This window comes from Eretmochelys imbricata, chromosome 27 (genome assembly GCF_965152235.1).
Source record: "Eretmochelys imbricata isolate rEreImb1 chromosome 27, rEreImb1.hap1, whole genome shotgun sequence".
Classification (NCBI taxonomy): Eukaryota; Metazoa; Chordata; order Testudines; family Cheloniidae; genus Eretmochelys; species Eretmochelys imbricata.
In genome coordinates, this window is record NC_135598.1 from 7356868 (window position 1) to 7376476 (window position 19609).

The 19609-nt window shown below is 45.2% G+C and overlaps 1 protein-coding gene across 1 annotated transcript in view; it reads left to right on the forward strand.

Annotated features, from left to right (window-relative positions):
• Positions 1-18750, forward strand: part of TANC2 (tetratricopeptide repeat, ankyrin repeat and coiled-coil containing 2) — a 713500-nt gene extending 694750 nt beyond the window's left edge. Inside the window, exons 24-29 of the mRNA XM_077806150.1 lie at positions 950-1125; positions 1410-1542; positions 3031-3122; positions 6327-6473; positions 8896-8996; positions 11159-18750. Coding sequence (XP_077662276.1) covers positions 950-1125; positions 1410-1542; positions 3031-3122; positions 6327-6473; positions 8896-8996; positions 11159-13094 — 2585 coding nt within the window. The 3' untranslated portion in view covers positions 13095-18750. The remainder of the gene's footprint in view (positions 1-949; positions 1126-1409; positions 1543-3030; positions 3123-6326; positions 6474-8895; positions 8997-11158) is intronic.
• Positions 18751-19609: the final 859 nt, after the last annotated feature.

The following is a 19609-nucleotide window of genomic DNA, read 5'->3' on the forward strand; positions in this document are numbered from 1 at the left end:
ATTAATCCTCTGACTGATTTAGATTTTGAACTTCTTTGAGGCAGGGACTGTCCAACACTGCGTGTGCAGCGCTGCTGATGCTCGGGTAGTGTTCGTCTCATATTAGAGTCTGGCTTTTCGCTCACCTTTAGGTGATGATTTCAGGGTTCATTACCTCCCTGCAGCACCTGGTGAGAGAGCAGGTAGCTGCATTCCCTGAATTCTGCGTCACTTATTAGTATTGTTATCTCCTGCAGCTGTGGAAATGCAAAACCCCTGAGCTCAGGCCTTGCCAAGTCAGTAGAACAGGATCTGATTGTCCTGTATGTTGTTTTAGAAGCTGTTTATACGCAGGTTTTTGAGGTTAGCGCCACATTCTCTTCGAGACATAGCCGGGGCCCTGGTAGCAGAACTGCTACAGAGATGGCATGAGAGCTGCAGTGGCTACGGGAACTGTGGTGCTGAAGCAGCTTCCAGCTGCTCTGCATCCTCGGGTTGCTGAATCACTCCCATCTCTTCCATGCACACACCTGCCCAGTGCCCAGCCCAGCTGCTCAGGATTTGGTCCATAATGACTTGGGATCTCAAGAAGTTTGATGTTGTTCATTTCTTTAATAATGCCATTAGGTTTCCCTTTAATTATACTTACAGGAACATAAAGCAACAGAAAGGCAGGTTGATGGACTGATCATCATAGTCCAGTGATTAAAGGAAGAACTCTCCTGAGTCCTTATCCTGACTCTGTAACTGACTGTTTATGTGGCCTTGAGCAAGTCAATTAACGGCTCCATCAGAAAAACAGGGATAGTCAGACTGGGAACCCTGACAAAGTAGTTAACACTTGTACATCGCTCTGCAAATAGAAAGTGCTACTGTGTAGCAGTGCTAAGTGTGATTACTGTTGTTGTTGAATAGTACCAAGCCCTGTACAAGAGAGAGCTCCTACGTGGACTTGCACTTGCTCTTTCAGGTGGGTCCATTTCGCTAATGGACAAAGAAGGACTGACTGCCCTTAGCTGGGCCTGTCTGAAGGGCCATCTTTCTGTGGTGCGTTCCCTGGTGGAGAATGGAGCTGCCACAGACCACGCTGACAAGAATGGACGCACTCCCCTGGACCTGGCAGCTTTCTATGGTGATGCAGAGGTGGTAAGTGCCATGTTAATAATTGCAGAACAAGGAAGCAATCAGCTGAAATACCATAAAATATTAGTGCTCAAATGTCTCACCCATGTTATTGTTAATCATGAGCACGTTGCCTGCATTCACGTAGCACCCAGACCTGCAGACTAGAGCAACGCAAGAGTAACTTTATCTCAGATATTGTAGTGATGGGCCCTGGATAAGTCCCAGGAGCTCCATACACGTGGCATGGAATTATGCCCGGTTGGTCTTGCATAGGGCAGTGGTGACTTTGGCATTCATCATTCCAGGTTCAGTTTCTGGTGGACCATGGTGCCATGATTGAGCATGTTGACTACAGCGGGATGCGCCCACTCGACAGGGCCGTGGGGTGCCGCAACACTTCCGTCGTGGTCACTCTTCTGAAAAAAGGAGCAAAGATAGGTAGGGCTAAGGGGGAACCCCTCTTTCAGCTGTTTACTAAAGCAAGACGTCTGGGGAGAGGGTCTGCTTTCTGCAGTGTAAATGTAACATTTGTGTGAATGTTAAAGCGGAGCTGCTGTTTCCTACCCAGAGTGCAGCACGAGAGTTCTTACTGTCATGTTCTGTTTGTTAAACTGTGATTTTTGCTGCCGTACTACTTAGCAAACGTAACCAATAAGCAGCGGTTTCTTTGGCGAGGCCTTTCCTATGGTAATGCTTTTCTACCTTTACTAGTCCCGGTCTATCAACAGTACTCTGTTCATGCATTGCTGTGAGCTGCTGCTTTCACATGCTCTGTATATGCTTTCAGATCCTAGCGTTAACTGCGCTGCTCCACACAGCCACTCCCGTTACCTTGCCCTTGGAGGGGATTTTGCTGGTGCATTGGCTTCTTTGCTGCCTGCCTCTCACTGCTGCTTTTTCCTTTCTTTGTTTTTGTTTTTTTTCACCTTCATCCATTTCCCCCCCCTCCTACAACGTTTGTTTTCTCCTTTCTTTGAAGGTTGTCAGACGTTACCGAGTCGCCCTCGAGGTATATTTCATCGCTGTCAGCATCAGGCTTGATCTGATGACTTTGTCAGCTTTGCCTTCTTCTGTTTGATTTAGCCTGCATGCATTCCCCTCTACCCCTAATCTTTTAATTTACCTCACCTTAAAATATTTTGTTTATGACTGTTGCAGAGAATAACTTGAACTCAAAAACTAACCCTGAAAAACACATTGGATCCACTTTTAAAATATGGTTGACTCATTCTTCACCCAGACTAATGAACTCTGCTAAAATTTTTAGTGCTGCTCCCTCACTGTATTAGACCTCAGTTGACTCCGTATGGGTGAATGCCTGCACTCACTGAAGTCAGTGAGACCCTGCATTGGTGCAGATCTCTGCCTGTGGGGAGTCAATTGTGGGAACAAGACCTTAGAATAACCTGCTGCAGCGCGGGCTCTGCCTAAAAGATTTTGTTGTTATATTCTCCAGCTTACTGAATTTTCCATTTTAGTATTTCACATCATATGAAGTTTCAAATCAAAACCTAGGCCTAATATCTAGGTGGCTGAATTATTGATTAGCTCTGTTAAATTCATATATATTTACGTAACATGCTTTTTTATGTAATCACTTTGATTTCCTCTTTAAACATTTTTTTTAAACCAAACCATTTCCCCCAAAGCTTGTTCTACAACATGTGCTGCCCTCTTGTGATCATTGAAAGACCTGGTTCTTTTTTTAAACGAATACAAAGGAAAGACATTGTGTCGAAGATGGTGTTCATTTAAGAAATGCAAGATGAACGGCCAGCTCTTTAATTTGAAGCAGTCTGCTCCTTGACCATGCCAAGTTGTTCTCTCCAGCAGAAATTCCCACCCCAGGATATTTTTTCCACCTAGCTTCCTACCACCCTTGCATTGTATGAGTTTTTTACCCATCATGCATCCTGTACACTACAGGTCCAGCAACCTGGGCGATGGCCACCTCCAAACCAGACATCATGATCATCCTCTTGAGCAAGCTGATGGAGGAGGGGGACATGTTCTATAAGGTGAGAGGGAGAGCATAGATTTTTCCAAGGGATGACAGTGAGAGGGCTACGGAGTTACTTGGTATGATGTCTTGTTCTCCAGGTGTCCGTTTGCTCGGTGACACTTGCCCCCTTAATCCAAGCCAAGAGAGAGCCACATTTCTATAAGTAAAACAACACTTACTGCGTTTCTTGCAGTGCAGAGGAGTTTTACCTTCTGATTGCTAAATTTAAAAAGGGCTGAAACAGAGCAAAATATGTCTGCATGGTTAGGATGCGAGGTGAGACTTCACTGGTTTTCCTCCTTGAAAACTCCAGAACCAAAGCGTTTTACAGGGATTTTATAGCACTGACGATGTAGCTTGGCAGTGTCATTGTTATGTAGCAGAGTCATTCCTATACAACAAGGAGAAAACACAATACGAGTGTCACAGGAAAAAATGTCCATGTAATGAAAGCAAATTCTCAGGACATGGTTTTTTTAGCCTTTCATTACCATTAGGGTGACATTTCACAATGATAGTAATAGAGGCCCTTTGCTCTGCATTTATTTGTAGCTGGTCTTCCATGCCTGGAGATTCGCACACACACACAAGAAGCTGTAAGTCCAACGATGATTCAGAGTGAGTCTGAGAGTGAAGTAGAAAATATGCAAAGCTGGCACCATAACTGAACTCATCTGCCAGGGATATATGACACAACTGAGGAACTTGAGTCTCAAGGATTTTAAAGCTTAATATTTGCAGCTGCAAAATTAATGTCTGGATAATCATGAATTGCATGTGTCCTAATTCCCGTTTTTCCCCTCCCTCTTTTTATTCCCCCATTGCTGCCCATGTGTCAAATTTGAGCATTTAAAAAAAAAATATCTAAGATACAATAATACGACCAGGTTTATCCTCCCCCTCAGAGAGGCCTCCCCTTCACTCCCATGTCTAAGCCCTAAGGATTCCACCAGACTCAAATCCTCCATCCGGAACAAAGGCAATAGCCACCATCCTTCAAGCTGAGGAGGTCTGCCAGTGGATCACATTAATCTTTAGGCTTCTGCTGAGCAACACAGAACACTCATTCATAGGGATTGAATGTCTGCTTCTATGCCACACACAGTCCCTGCTTGCCCAGAGGGACTAGCTCAGGGTGAAAGAAAGGGGCATGCATCCCTCTTCCCATACATGTCTGTTCATGGGCCTCCCACCGTAGCAATCCTTGGGCTGCTCAGTCTGTAGGGAATGCGAAGACTACTTGTTCCTCCTCAAGAAAGTCAGGATGCCTAAAAGCAGTTGGGAAAGAGGTGGGATCATGGCTTTGTCCCCCTCATACACTGGCTGATAGGAGCAAGCTGCTCCCTTCTAATGGGTGAAACAAATTGCTCCCCAGTTGCACACGGAGCAGCCCAGAAGACATTGGACCTGCCAGAGACACAGCATCTCCAGTGCTGCTCCTGAGGGAGAGCAGCTCCGCCCCACCTCCAATGCACGGCAAAGGCCCAGATGTCACAGTCTTGTCTGGAACAAGAGGAAATGCGCCTGAATCACCTGTGAGCCAACACGCTCAAAGGGCACCCTCTTTGACTGTGCCTCATTTCCATGAGGTCACATAGTAAGCGTCTCCAGGTTCTCCTCACATGGATGTCCCCTGCACAGTCAAGCCATAGAGCAGCTTTCAATACTGCCATTTGCCCAGGGAGAGGTCACTACGCATAATTGTTCACTCCAGCCTGAGTGCCTGGCATAGCTTGCAGGGCAGCACATCACATGGGGAGGGAAACATACCCAGTATAGAACAGATTTTACCGGATCCTTTTGAAGAATGATACTGTTTTTACATGCCGTGCCCTTTTCCATCCATGTGAGAAGAAAGGGCAACGTTCAGTCTGATTTTCTACAACTTTCAACCTTGTAGCCCTTCAGCGTACGGAATTTACTCTAAAAAATCTTTCGCTTCATCAGGGTGCTTGTTATTAGATTAATTGTTCGTTACATCAGTGTTGGAAATTACAGTAACCAGTATATGACATCTAGAAAGTGTCCACCTTCAGGTGCCCTTGCCCAACAGTTATGTAATAGTGCTGCCATGTTACATGCCAGACGTAGCTGCATTTCAGTAGTGGGTGAAGGAATTCTATCTGATCTCTCTGTGATATTTCTAAAGCACTTATCACTTCCCCAGGGATGGATTAATGCATAAGCAAACTAGGCATGTGCCTAGGGCCCAATTTGGGGGGGGGAACCAGAATGGACCTCCTCTACATGTGGGTTCACAGCGCCACGTGGGTTTGGCCAAGCTGTCCTTTCATCATGACGGAGGGATGGCCAGCCCAAACCTGAGTGGTGCAGACGCCGTAACCCTGTACGCCAGATGTGCCTGACTGAGCGTTGGGCTAAGGACTTGGCCCTATGTGCAGTATGGGTGAGCTAATATTACTATGGGGACCTTAACTTATTTCTGCATCCCCTGCCATTTGAGTGGAATTATGTCAACGTACTGTGGTATTAATGTCATGTAGTCAGTTTGTTGTTATTGGTGTTAGAAGGTAAGAGCCCAGAGGTGTATGTTTGCCTAGAGGCCAGTGATGGGTTAATCTGGCCCTGCATCTCCCACAAGGAGCACAGCACTTTACCTACAAAATATGCCTCAATTCCAGCAGTTCCAGGGAGTTCTTAAAAGAGGGAATTTGTTTGCTTATACCAATAAATCCAGAAATAGATACAATTGCCATCCAGCTAAAAGATAGGACCAAGGAGGGCAATGAGAAGTTTGCTCTAAAGCCAATTTCTAGCAGTGAAGAAGGAGAATCTTTAAAGAAACTGTCCATAATGCTTTTGTAAAGCAGTGTCATTAATGTTTCTGTATTGTGCTGCAGGACTGGAGGAACCAAGACTGTTGCTGTAGACAGGGCAGTGGCAGCCAAACTCAAACAAATCTAGCTATAAAATAGATTCTTGTTGCTATGAAGTTCCTGCTCTGTTTTCTACTGTAGCTTGAGATCTCTGCGTGAACTGGGGGAGCAGTTCTTGCAGAATGCATCTCCAGTTTAGAAACCGTTCCCTTGATCAAATGTTCTGGCTGTTCTTTCTGAAAAGGAGAACAGCACCTAAGCGGTGTTACCTAGCCCATACGGTCACTGCAGCTAATTAATGGGCTACTTTTCAGCAATTAACAAGCTGCTGCCACTCTTCAGTCAACCAAGTGATGTATTTTGACATCTTACCCTTCTATTAGAAAGGTAAAGTGAAGGAAGCTGCACAGCGCTACCAGTATGCATTGAAGAAATTCCCCAGAGAAGGATTTGGAGAAGACCTGAAAACCTTCCGTGAGCTGAAGGTGTCACTCCTCCTCAACCTCTCCCGATGTCGAAGGAAAATGAACGTAAGTTCCACACACTCTTCAAGTCCCTTTAGAGCAAGCTGCCAGCTTCCTGCCTGCGCATAACAGAGTGTGTCTCTCCCACAGTTCTGCTATGGCCTCTGAAATCTCTCCTCTTTGTAACCTGGTTGTCCTTCACAGAGCACTGGTATTTACAATTCGGAAGAAGTAAAGTAGTGATTTAATACTCATTTCAAACGATTAAAAATTCATTTCCATGTTTAGAGCTTTCTGAATTTTTTATTACTCATTTCTGATGACAATATGAATTTGAGGGTGGAGAGGTTAGTATTTCTCTGATATCGAGGGCAGTGGTGAGGGGTGGAGTCAGTAGATGTGATCATTTGAATACCAATGAATTTGAAATCAGGGAGCTTAGAGAGCTCTCACTTCCCCAGGGCAATGACTCATCCAGAAACACTCTCCCTCCCTCCTCCCAGAACACCATGTCCCTGTTCTTCCCCCTGCTCTAATTTAGCTGCACATAGGGATAATCTTCTGGAGTCTCTCTGTTCCTCCAAAAGAGACACATGCCACCTCTTCCCTTCTCTGGATTCTGAGAGCATCACATCTCCACAACCTGACCAGTCTCCATAGATTTGAGAAGTGAAAGTCTTCATCAGACCCAGGTGCTGGCCAGGATTATATTGCAAGGGAGGGGACTTTGTGATGCCTTCATTTCTTTAAGCTGTTGAAGGAGATAGATGAAAGTGACATGTGTAGTGATCTTAATGCTGGCTAGCAAACAACACAACAATCAGAGAACACTACAGAGATGTTAAACTCACCTTTAAACAAGCCAACTTTCTGCTAAGCCTGCACTTTCAGGGCCAAATTTTCAGCCAAGCCTTAAAACTTCCTCTTTTTTCCTTTTCTTTTTTTTTTTTTTGGTGCAAAATTGCAGGGGCATATCATTGCACCCATAATTTAGCTCACATGGACATCTAAACCACAGATTGCATCCTCTGATAAGTGATTTCGATAGCTGAGTGACTGGAATTGCAGATGCAAACTAAAATCAGTCCCTGTAGACCCACTCTTATCATTTTTTGTGTATTTGGGTGCAGAAATTTATTTCATAAGAAGCCTTGAAATGTTCAAGAAACAGTTAATCAATTTTAAACGAAGCAGAAAAGATATTTGAATAAAAGGCAAGTGTCTGGAAATAGAACTGAAACTAAGCGAGCTTTCCTCCGTGGGTTTCTGTTCTGAAGACATGGTTTTCTTAAGATACAAATGACCTGGTTGGTGCATTATGATTAGTATTGCATGAGCCAAATACAGTCAAAATCAAAGTCATATTGACAGTGCATACTTGCCTGGGAACGTTGTATTAACTGGTAAAGTAGCACACAGCTGTGGTTCACAGAAGTCCTTTTCAGTATATAAGATGCCAAAAGCTTTTCCAAGTTACACTCGTGAGTGACTGCAGCCAGTGTGCCCTGATAAACTCCATTTGTAGCCCAGTGGAGTTTGCCTTGCTTATTTTTTAAGCAAAAAGGAATTGTATTAAACACCGTATCCTAGAACTGCTGACTGTTACAGCCCAAAGCCATTGCTAGACATGATGGGCAAGCGGGTGCTGTGTACCAAAGCCACCCAACTGGCAAGTGGGCACCCTATTGAGTGCTCACATGAGCTCTGTGGCGAGGCACATGGGCACTAGGGAAGACAAGGTCAAGGGACGGGCAATCAGGAAGAGTTATACCTTAGCCAATAATGTACCATTCATGGCAATGCCACACACGAGCATTTTAACCAATCTGCATTCTGTTCCACCACCTTCCCCTTCACCCCCAAGTCAGTGTTTTCTAAGTAGTCCCTAAAGGGGAGGAACAGAGGGAAGTGAGAGAGAGTGCACTGCGAACGGGTCCTACAGTTGTACCTGTTCATTGGTGCACATAGCTATATAGTCACCGATATCCCTTTCCTCCCGGAGGAGTGTTATTCACAATCCCTAGTGTTAGTGTGTTGTGCCAGACACAGTCACCGGGGGGAGTGGAGGGGTGGGGGGAAGGGTTTCCTAATGGTTTCAACAGTGGAAAATCCTTCCTGAGATGACCTTCTAGTCTCTGTGAGAGCAGATGTTCACTGGAGGATGTAGGTTACTGCACAGGGACTGCATGCCCTTATTGGGATCCAAGAGGTAGAGAAAGGAGCAAATCTGAGAGAAATTTTCACCATGGGTTAGTGTGGGTGCCGTACAGTGTCTAACATTATGAAATGGGTTTGCCTCTTCTGGACACCGTTGTAGCTCTCTTGCTATCAATGATGTCTGATCCATGTTAAAAGTACCATCAGGTTTTCCAACTCTACATGCAAAAACTTTGTCCATATAATTTTGTTTTGTTCCCAAGTTGTATATATTTTTTATTTATATATATATATATTCAATTACTTATCTACACACCTATTGTAATGACAGGATTTTGGAATGGCGGAGGAATTTGCCACTAAAGCACTGGAGCTGAAACCGAAATCTTATGAAGCTTACTATGCAAGAGCAAGGGCCAAACGCAGCAGCAGGTGAGGCGAGAGAGAGAGAGAAGTGAGAGGGGCTGTTCTCTGCAAGTATGGGCACAGTGGTGTAGGAATTGACCATGCAAAACTACATGAGTATCCCCGTAAGAACAAATTGCAAAGGAACATTGACTAGGGCTGCTGTAAAAGACCCCAAAACCAACATCCTCCCTTATTTAGTAATCCCTGTGGAGCATGTTCATGTGAACTTTTGAGAAGCTGGTTGTAGTTGAGTTTGTTGGAATATTCTCAGCACCTTACATCACTGGGCAGCTTCAAATCACAACTGAATGACTTCTCTAAAAGACACACTCTAGTTCACCCTCAGCTATTGGACTGGAAGCAAGGATTCATTCATAGAATTGCTATGGCCTGTGTTCTACAGGAGGTACGACACTGAGATGGTCACAATGGTCCCTTCTGGCCTAGGAATCTATGAATCGGTCCATTCTAAAGCGTTCTTCTTCAAGGCAAAATTTTGGCTACTAGTAGTGCAGTGACTTTCTGGGCAAATGCCAGCCAGTGTGCTTTCAGCAATAGCTCGTGCACCATACTGGGCACTAGAACAATGTGATAGTGAGATCTCGCTACTTTCAGATGCAGCCAGGAGGATTCCCTCATTAAATCTCCCTGAAGGCCCAGGGAGACGAGATCCCTGCAGAACCTGTCAATGCTATTCCTGGAGTGGCAGGAGGGTTTGCTTTTGAGTCTCTCCCTCAGGGGCTGAGCACACTGTCACTGCACGACTGCTAATCTCTGCTCAGTCAGTGGAGTGAGACACCACTTTTGCCTGCATGGCAGTGCAGAGCCTCACCATTAGCCAGAGGATATTTAATGTTCATTTGTGTAAACATCAGAGCTGAGGAGAAGACCCCACAGTTTAACTTCTCATCCCAAAGACTACACTTTTAACTGTGCGTCTACCCTAGCTATCACTGCAGGGAGCTCAAGTCTTATGTCGGAGCAAACCCATGACCTTCTCTTCCAGAGACAAGCCCGGCTAGTTGAACCAGACTGACATTTTGTAGCTTTCCTTGAATGTTTTCCTTCTCTACTGGCTGCAAAACATTTACAGACGTTTAACCCTCAAATGCCTTTTCCAGATAATTTGGTCCTTTCCTACATACAGGCAGCATTGTTTCCCCATCTCTCTAATGAAACAGGCTCAGCATGGCTCTTTTTGGTTCCTTCCTTGTTTGTGCGCCAGCATCACCATTGAGATCAGCGTAGGTCTGGGGAATGCAGTTACCTTACCTGCTCTCCCCTGGTTTGGAGTGGGTCTTACCAAAGTGGTGGGAGGCATTTGGGGTTTTTCTTTCTCTATGATGGAGCAGTGAACGGGAGCATTTTATACAAAGTCACATGTTGAATCTGGAGGCTGTTCACCACCAGATCACAATCGTGTTCAAATAGATTCAATTTTGTTCAAAAGCTAACAGTGTCCCTGTAAATGACAACCCACCTCCCCTGAATACCCCATCCCCTTACTCCTCATAGACTAGCCTTCACAGTGTCAGTCCCAAAGAGCATCTTCCACGGGGGCCTTGCGAGCTTGTGACTGTTGGGACCTCTCCCTGCCTTGTTCCCTTCATCCTGAGGAGACAAACCCAGTACCCAGCAAAGTCCAAGAGGCAGCCTGGTCTTATGCATTGGCTGCAGGAACCCCGGAGTTCTAGAGCCACCCCTGCCATTATGTGGCCTTGGGCAAGTCAGAAGAAGCTAAAGGGGCCACTGGCATGAGCAGCTGCAGCTCCGTCGAAGTGGACAGAGTTGCTCTTGCTCACTCCAGTGGTGAGCTTGGCACAACGTCTTGTGCTTCATTTTCCCCTTCCGTAAACTGGGGACAATCTGCTGACAAAGCTTATGGGGTGCTTTGAGGGGTAATTAATATGTAAAGCACTCTCCAAGTGAAAGGATAATTACTGGGCTGGGTTGTGCTGTCCCAGTAATGTGTCTCCCTCCTCCCCAGAATGACTAACAATGTTTTTCTTTGGTTGGTGTAAAGTAACCAAATGGAGGCACATAAGGCAGAGCTCGAGAAAGCCGCTGTAGAGATCACAGTCTCTCCCTAAGTAAAGACAAGCTGCTCAAGCTCAGTAGAATCCCCAAAAGGCTTCATTCAAATCCAGAGTAACTTCAATTCTCATGTCTGTCCCCTTGTCAAGCAGGCAGTTTTCAGCAGCCCTGGAGGATCTGAACGAGGCCATCAAGCTGTGTCCGAACAATCGTGAGATCCAGCGGCTGCTGATGAGAGTGGAGGAAGAATGTAGACAGATGCAACAGCAGCAGCAACCCCCAGCGGAGCCGGAAGCTGAAGCCCAGCATGAAGAACTGTACTCTGTGCAAGATCTCTTTGAAGAGGAGTATCTTGAGCAGGATGTAGAAAATGTTTCCATTGGCTTACAGACAGAGGCGAGGCCCAGTCAAGGGCTTCCCATCATCCAGAGCCCACCCCCATCCCCCGCTCACCGGGATTCAGCCTATATTTCGGGCTCACCTCTTGGGTCACATCAAGTTTTTGACTTCAGATCCAATAGTTCTGTGGGTTCACCAACAAGACAAGGGTATCAGTCCACCTCTCCTGCTCTGTCTCCAACACATCAGAACAATCATTACAGACCTAGTCCGCCACATACTTCCCCTGCTCACCAAGGTTCCTCTTACCGCTTCAGTCCACCTCCAGTTGGAGGTCAAGGGAAAGAATATCAAAGTCCACCACCTTCACCCCTCCGTAGAGGTCCTCAGTATCGAGCCAGCCCTCCTGCAGAAAGTATAAGTGTCTATAGGGCCCAGTCTGGCTCCCCAGTACGTTACCAGCAAGAACCTAGTGTTAACCAACTCCCTGGTAGACCAAAGTCTCCATTATCCAAAATGACACAGAGGTCCTTCCAGATTCCCCAGATTCCTGTTGCAGTCCCACAGCAAGGGCACAGGCTACAGCCAGCCAAGGCACAGATTGTAAGAAGCAACCAGCCGAGCTCTGCCGTGCATTCTAGTACTGTGATTCCAACCGGTGCTTACAGCCAAGTTGCCCACTCTATGGCCAGCAAATACCAGTCTGCATCCGGGGAAATGGGAGTTGGTCAGAGTAGGTTGGTCTACCAAGGTTCAATTAGTGGAATAGTGGGTGATGGTAGACCAGTGCAACATGTTCAAGCCAGCCTTAGCGCAGGAGCTATCTGCCAGCATGGAGGGCTAACTAAAGAAGATCTTCCACAGAGGCCTTCTTCAGCATACAGGGGTGGAATGAGATACAGTCAGACCCCGCAGATTGGGCGCAGTCAGTCCGCTTCCTATTATCCGGTCTGTCATTCAAAGCTTGATCTGGAACGTTCTTCCCTTCCCTCCAGCCAGCTTGGTTCTCCTGATGTGTCTCACCTAATCAGAAGGCCCATTACTATCAACCCCAACGAAATAAAACCTCACCCACCAACTCCAAGACCGCTGCTTCATTCTCAAAGTGTTGGCCTCAGATTCTCCCCTTCTAGCAATAGCATCTCATCCACCTCCAACCTGACTCCTACCTTCCGCCCTTCTGCTTCTATTCAGCAAATGGAGATCCCTCTCAAGCCAGCCTATGACAGATCATGTGATGAACTTTCTCCAGTCTCTCCACCTCAGGGGAGTTACCCCAGTGAACCAGCCCGTTCCAGGACCACACCGTTCATGGGAATTATAGATAAAACCGCTCGGACTCAGCAGTACCCCCATCTCCACCAACAGACCCGGACCTGGGCTGTGTCTTCAGTGGATACTGTTATTAGTCCGACATCTCCTGGAAACCTCCCCCAGCCAGAATCGTTTAGCCCACCTTCTTCAATCAGCAACATTGCCTTTTATAACAAAACCAACAATGCACAGAATGGCCATTTGCTAGAGGAAGACTATTACAGCCCCCATGGGATGCTAGCCAATGGGTCCCGGGGAGACCTCCTGGAGAGAGTCAGCCAAGCCTCCTCATATCCAGATGTTAAGGTGGCTAGGACACTGCCCGTTGCACAGGCCTACCAGGACAACCTGTACAGGCAGCTCTCCAGGGACTCTAGACAAGGGCAGACATCCCCTATCAAACCAAAGAGACCGTTTGTGGAGTCTAATGTGTAAAAGACACTTGTTGGAGTAAGACCCTTATGTTTTCAGCACACGTTTCCAGGCTTGATTCCCACCTATATTTTTATTATTACTATTATTTCTATTTGGTAGCTACATGAGCAAGTTTCTCCGGTAATTTCTGTGTGGTGATCAGACAGCCATGCCCGTGCTCAGAATCCTTTGGTACCCAGCTGACGGTGAAGCCAACATCAAACAAGCCAGTATTGTTTGTCCAATTCAGACTGAGTTCCCTCCCAGGTTTCAGCTGTCAATAAGGATATGTTAGTACATGGAGTGGGTTAACCCAGATAGGTCCCCCTATACAGTGGGAGGTAACCAGCTCTTTGCAAGAGTTCATGTTCAAATCTAATTGGTTTCTTTGGTTTTAAGGAGCTCTCATGAAAATGCTTATGAAAATTCCTAGTGGAAGCTGGTTAAAAATTGGCAGCCTTTTCAAAATTTGCATTGTCCGGTATTCCTCTAGACAACCAGAGTCTTCATCTTCCCACTTGTCTCTTGCCCACAAAGAGCTCGTTATCTGCACCGAATGGGGCTTTATTTGCTTTTAATAACAAGTAGCTATGCATAATAACCAACCTGCTTGAGCTGGTTTTATAGCATTTTAATCTGAATTGGATTTGTTTGTTGTTTTTAATACCGTAGCCTGTTGGAATGAGTGGGGACCATAAGATGCTTTGCTACTTCGACAGCTACGTTCCAAATGCCACAGTATTGATTTACTCTGAGGCATTTTAAAAATATTTAGAGAGCAATCAAACTCTGCCCCTTTTGTGAATTTTAATCGGCCAAAGGAATTGGCTAGAAACCTCTTGTGCATTTTGTAAGCAGAATTAACCGCAACCTTTTCTTCACACCTCCAGCAGATGATTGCATCTCACACACATCACCACATTTTCACCAGGACAGTTTAATGGGTTTTCGTTTTGCTTGCGAGGAAAATTTGAATAGGAAACCCTCAGTGGAGGAAGGAATCTTAGATCTTTTTTTGATCATGCTGCATAACGTGACATGGAGGTTTCCAAGCCAGAAAGTGTCCAAGGAGTCACTTTAGTAAAGTCCTTCTGAACACACAGCCTTGCCTTGCCATTTCCTTTGTGTTTGCACCTACTCTTTGGAAGCTGTGTGCTGTAGTGCGGGGCTGCACTCCTCCAAGGGATTAATGAGTAAAATGTGTGTTTCTTAGAGCTGCAAGGTTTGTTCCTGGAATTTTGGAAAGCGGTTGCTGTGTTCCATACCTGTAAATGTTAGAGACGATGTTTTGCTCTTTAAGAACCTGTAGTTAAGAGAGATATTTATAATTAATTTATGTGCTCTATTTCAGGAAAATGTTTTTGTTTTGTTCTGGTTTCTTTCTTTCTTTTTCTTTTCAATCAGATGCAACTAGTATTGAGTCGGTGTGAAAAGCAGGGGACATTTCCAAAAACCATTTTTACAGAACTTTCCAAGAATTTTCTGGAGTTTTGTTTGCATAGAGGGAGCTTTCTTTGCTTGATTTATTGTTGGTTACGTTTTTAATCTGCCTTTTCAGTAACTGAGAGCAAACAGCCAGGTGGATGGGAAGAGCAGTAATATTGTAGCTTGTTTTAAAGCAAACCAGTGCCTGTTGCCCAGTATTGCATCTCATATCAACTCTTACGAAGGGAATTGGTCCTTGGAAAGAGTTCACGTGGTTTGTTTCCAAAGGGCTACGTGAATCTAGTCGTAAAAGGAAACATGCATTGAACCCAATTAAGGGTAGATCCTCAGCTAGTGTAAATCGGCGTCACTCCGTTGTGACCGCAGCACAGCTACGATGTTTTAAACCAGTTGAGGATCCGGCCCTAAAACTCTTAGTAACCCCTGGCTTTGATTAAAGTGGCTCAGCACCATTTGTTGTAATTTCACTGCTTAGACCAAACTGAGAGGCGCCACCCTTGGGACAGGCCAGGCATGTCTCTCACTGGCAGATGGAAAGTACTCTTGGTTTGCCTCTGTGTTCTTTCGGGGATTACGTTTCTTCCACTCGGATATTTGTGGGACACTTTTATATTTCTCCAAGACAGCCTTTGTATTGGAGGTTTATTTTTTTCCCCAAGGGGCAAGAAGAATTTTCTCCCTTTGCTTTATTACAGGGATCTCTAAGCAGGTTATAAAAGTGGGAGCCTTCCCAGTTACCTATGTCGCCTTCCCAACATCCTTAGACTGGGCCACGAAGACAGGAAGCTGCATGCACTATTTCTGTCACTGAAAAGGATACTGACCAGTATTGTTTCTCTCTTTTTTTAAGTGTGTTTTATCGTATAAGGAGCAACTGATTGTTTGAATCTTCCCTACAGTGCACCAAGCTAGCTAGATTGTGTCCATTGATTTTTTTTAATAACATCATGTTTTTGTTCAAAGCCCTATCTTTCCTGAACAAATGGAATGGCTTTTTAGCTTCAGTAGTTTCTTCTGAAAGGACAAAGTAATCAAATTTTACCCCGTCCCTTTTTTATATACAGTTAAGTGAGACATGCTGCTGCCATAAGCCAGTCATCTCTAATCTTATTGTTAAGAGAATCCAAACTGAATGATCCTTGTCGAAGATAATGCCATTGTAATATCTCTGACTGTGCTTTGCTTTGCTATTCACTGCCATGTGATTCCAGTACTGTACTTTAGAAATGTCCCCTAAAAGCACTTACATGTACAACTGTGGGTTTATGAAGATGTTTTAAGGAGCAAAAAAACAGCTCACACTTTAACACTAATACAAAAATGAAACAACGCTTAAATACTGTAGCGTGCAGGGTTTTTTTTCCACAATATCGTGTGTTACATTTTCACAGGATTCTTGCACTAATGGTTTACCATCTGTTCTCTCTGTAAATGGTGCACTTTACTGTTTGAATTTGTTACGATGATAAATACTGGCTATTTAAGCGTGAGTAGTGTCTTCATTAGAAAATAGCATAACACCTCTTGTCTCCGTGTATTTTTCAAAAAGAAAAAAGAAATGAAGCAATGAATCATAACATTTATAGCACAAGAACTAACTGTTGTATATAAGCAGCAAAAGATTGAGTCATTTTTAAGTACAAAACTAATTGCAGTGATTTTTAAAGCGCTTCCCCAGCAATTTTCTTAGGACACCTGAGGTCTATTTGTTTCTTTAGTTACTGGATCGGTAAGGAACACAATTCTCAATTGAAAAATCAATATTTATTTAAACACCCGTTTGTATCTTCAAAGTCATAATTAGTATCTGGCATGGACGTTAGTTTGTATCTGCTGTCATATTTTGTCTTGGTTGTAGAGTACACTAGCTAAAGGCAACTCAATAGAGCACAAGACTGAAATTTTACTCAGATTTCCCCTCCCCCTTCAGGTTAGATGTGTATCTTGTAAGCTTGTCTGCTGAGGAAAGTAGGAAAATCCTGTACCATACCCCTGGCTGGTGTCAGGATTTCCAGACAGGCTGTACTTAGATCCTGTACATTTCTCCTGTTGGCATAATTAAGACTACCACCATGGCCCCCCAACCAGCACCCCAGCAGGAGCTATGTAATTTGAGACTGCCATCGAAAGTGGGATTCTTCAGGTGCACCAGGTAAAACAGTTTCTTGATGCCTATGTCAGGACCCCAAGAATGTTTTCCTTGGAATGTAGTCTGAGGGGTATTCCTAAACAAATACTTGTTGTAACCAAACTAGCCACTAGATGTCACTGTGACTCCACACAGAGTCACCTTGAGAGGGCCCTGGGCATTGGACTGAGCTAGAATTTCTATCCCAGGTGAGCGGATCGGGATTCCCCAGCTGGAAAGACTACACTCAACCCCAGGGGAGAGGGCACCAGCTTTGTGTGTGGCTCCAAGGTGATCACTACAAGCCAGCTTAGGAATGGTACTGGCGAGTTTTGAAGACAGGATTAGAGGAGAGAAGGGTTCAAGGAGTGAGGCCCTTGGACCCATCTCAGAGGGAGAACAGAGTTGGACAGCCTGAGCTGTACCCCCTTCTTCCTTATATTACTGGGTGCAGAGAAATGCTGTTGTGTAGGTGAGGACTGTGCCAGTTTTGGCTGACCTGGCCTGTTGGAATCACATGCATGGTAACTTAGGGTAGTTTTAGTGGAAGACTGGGCCTAGAATTTTGTTTCTTTAGAAGTTTTTGTGAACATACTTAATTCAAATGATGGTTTAGGCAAGTCCTGGCGAGGGTGGCTGCTAAGTAGCAGTAACTCAGTACCCAAGTACAAAGATTATTGTATATTCAGGGTTACCCAGAAGAAGTCTAGCTAAAACCGAAGTGCCAGCTACGCCTTACTTAGAGCACCAAGCACGCCTGCGAGTTTTTTAACCTTAATTGCTAAGGTGTGTCCTTGCTGATCTGTTGCAAGCTCTTTGGTTGTTGTTATTTTTCCTTTGGACATTCCAGACAATTCATCTACCACAATTACTGATCTTTAAACAAGGGCTTAGGGTAATAGCTACTGTATCTACTGTGCAGTGTCGCAGAGACCTCCATAGCAAAATGCCTTTATTCACTTCTGGTTGCTCAAAGGAAAATTTGGTGGGGATGCATGTGGACACAAGCACAATGGTGAAGGTGGATCTGCTTTTTCAGAATTACTTGAATAATTGATGGACTTTTATTCAATCAAACTCTTTTTCTAATACAAACCACTAAGGGCTGAATTATTTAGCAAGATTCATTTGTGTGCAACGCCTGACAACAGCTGAATCACACTGGAACCTTTTCCTGATGTATACACGACACCCAGGAGAAAACAAAACTAACCCAATCAGCGCTATTAAAGGGAATGGACACCAGATCAATACACTGTATCCTTTATATTCTACCAGCCATTCGGCTGCACTCATGCCACTTAGCAACCTGAGCTGGAGCTTTTACGCTTACTGCTCAGTTACGAAGGAGATGGGGCTTGGCCACTGCTAGAACACAGAGTCTTGTTAGGGGTTGGTGGGAAAGCCTCAGAGGTAGGTCACTAGCTGCACTATGCCTTGGTGGGCCCTGACATACCAGACAAACTAGGGGAGTCGCTCTGTGCTTAGGTCCATTTTGCCAATACATCAATAACCTAGAGATTCCAATGTGGTCGCTTCCAGCGGTGACGGTGTCATGTCTGTCCAGCATTTTACTGTCCGTAGTATTACAGCATTTTTGTCTCTGTTCTGTCCGCTCCACTTTCAAGAGGATTTGAATTAGTACAAAGATGTACAGGATATACCCTTGGATGATCTGTACTAAATAAATAGTACTGGTTGCCATCCTTCAAGACACTTGCTGGGAAGATCTTTAAGACACTTAATTTTCCTTTAGCTTTTCTATAATTCTGATGTAAAGGACTTTCTCTGTACAGTATATTACTCAATGCATGTTCTGTTCTCTCTACGGATATATTGAACACGACACAGTTGTGATATTGTGCAGGGGGAAGGCAACTCCTGCACTCAACTGAGGCCCTCAGCCTCTGATGTACAAGGAAAGAAAAACTATTTTTTCCTTTGCTGTATTTGCTTGAGCAGCGTTTTCTTGTCTGTACATGTGAGCTGTGAGATAGATGTGAAAAGTTCAAACGAATGCATTTGCCCCCATGTATACAGATTGTACTCTGTACAATGACCTGTACGTATGAAAAAAATGTACTTATTTATAAATGGTTAACACTTGAAAAGAGTCTGGCCTGGTGTTTTCCTCATTGCTGCAGCCTGAAATTAAGAGAATTCAATTGTGTCTTAGCACAGCCACACAGAGATGCAACAAAACAGGATGGCATGCTCCACTGCGGGAGCCTGTGTTATTGTATGGGGGTGGGGGAGAGTCTGCCCCCTCGTCATTCCTGCTGGATGCAGGAGAATGGACCAGTCTCTTCCTCTCCCCAGCAGAGCAGCTTGTATGTGGATCCCACAGGCTGCCTCCATCTTCTTGTACCAGTTCCACTATTCCCCCAAGAGGAAAAGGCTCATTCCAGCACCCTGAGCTGTTGATAAATAACATGACCTGGACTAATAGACAGCTGGTATTGCAAGGGAATTTAGGTGACCACCTAACCCAACAGTCCTTATGAGCCTCAGCTAAAATACGGAAGAGCCTGTTAGCCACTCCTCGTGATTGGCAGCTGCGTAGTTAGAACAGATTTTTGTTGGACTAGCCTGCTTCCAGCAGCCCTGCAGAGCACCTGAGCACGGCGAGCACGATGCTTACCCCAGTTGGAGACCGGCTGCCTCAAGGTCTGTAGAACCTCAGGGCCCCTGCGGTCTCTTGGGCTGGCTGCTCGTGGGGAAGCATTGCGTGACTGCACTTTAGCAACCCACCTTCCCAAAGAGACGGCCCAGTGCCACGCTGGCCTTGCCCTGCTGGTACCGCCATGCGGCAGCACGCTGCTCACACACCCCAGCATGTGAGTGGCTCGCTGTCTAGCTAGGCACGAGAGGTATTATATCCCACTCTCCTCTGAGCCACATTGGCTGTGGCACCCTTGAAGACAAGGGCAGTAGCTGCACAGGGGCAATCCCGCGGTTAAGC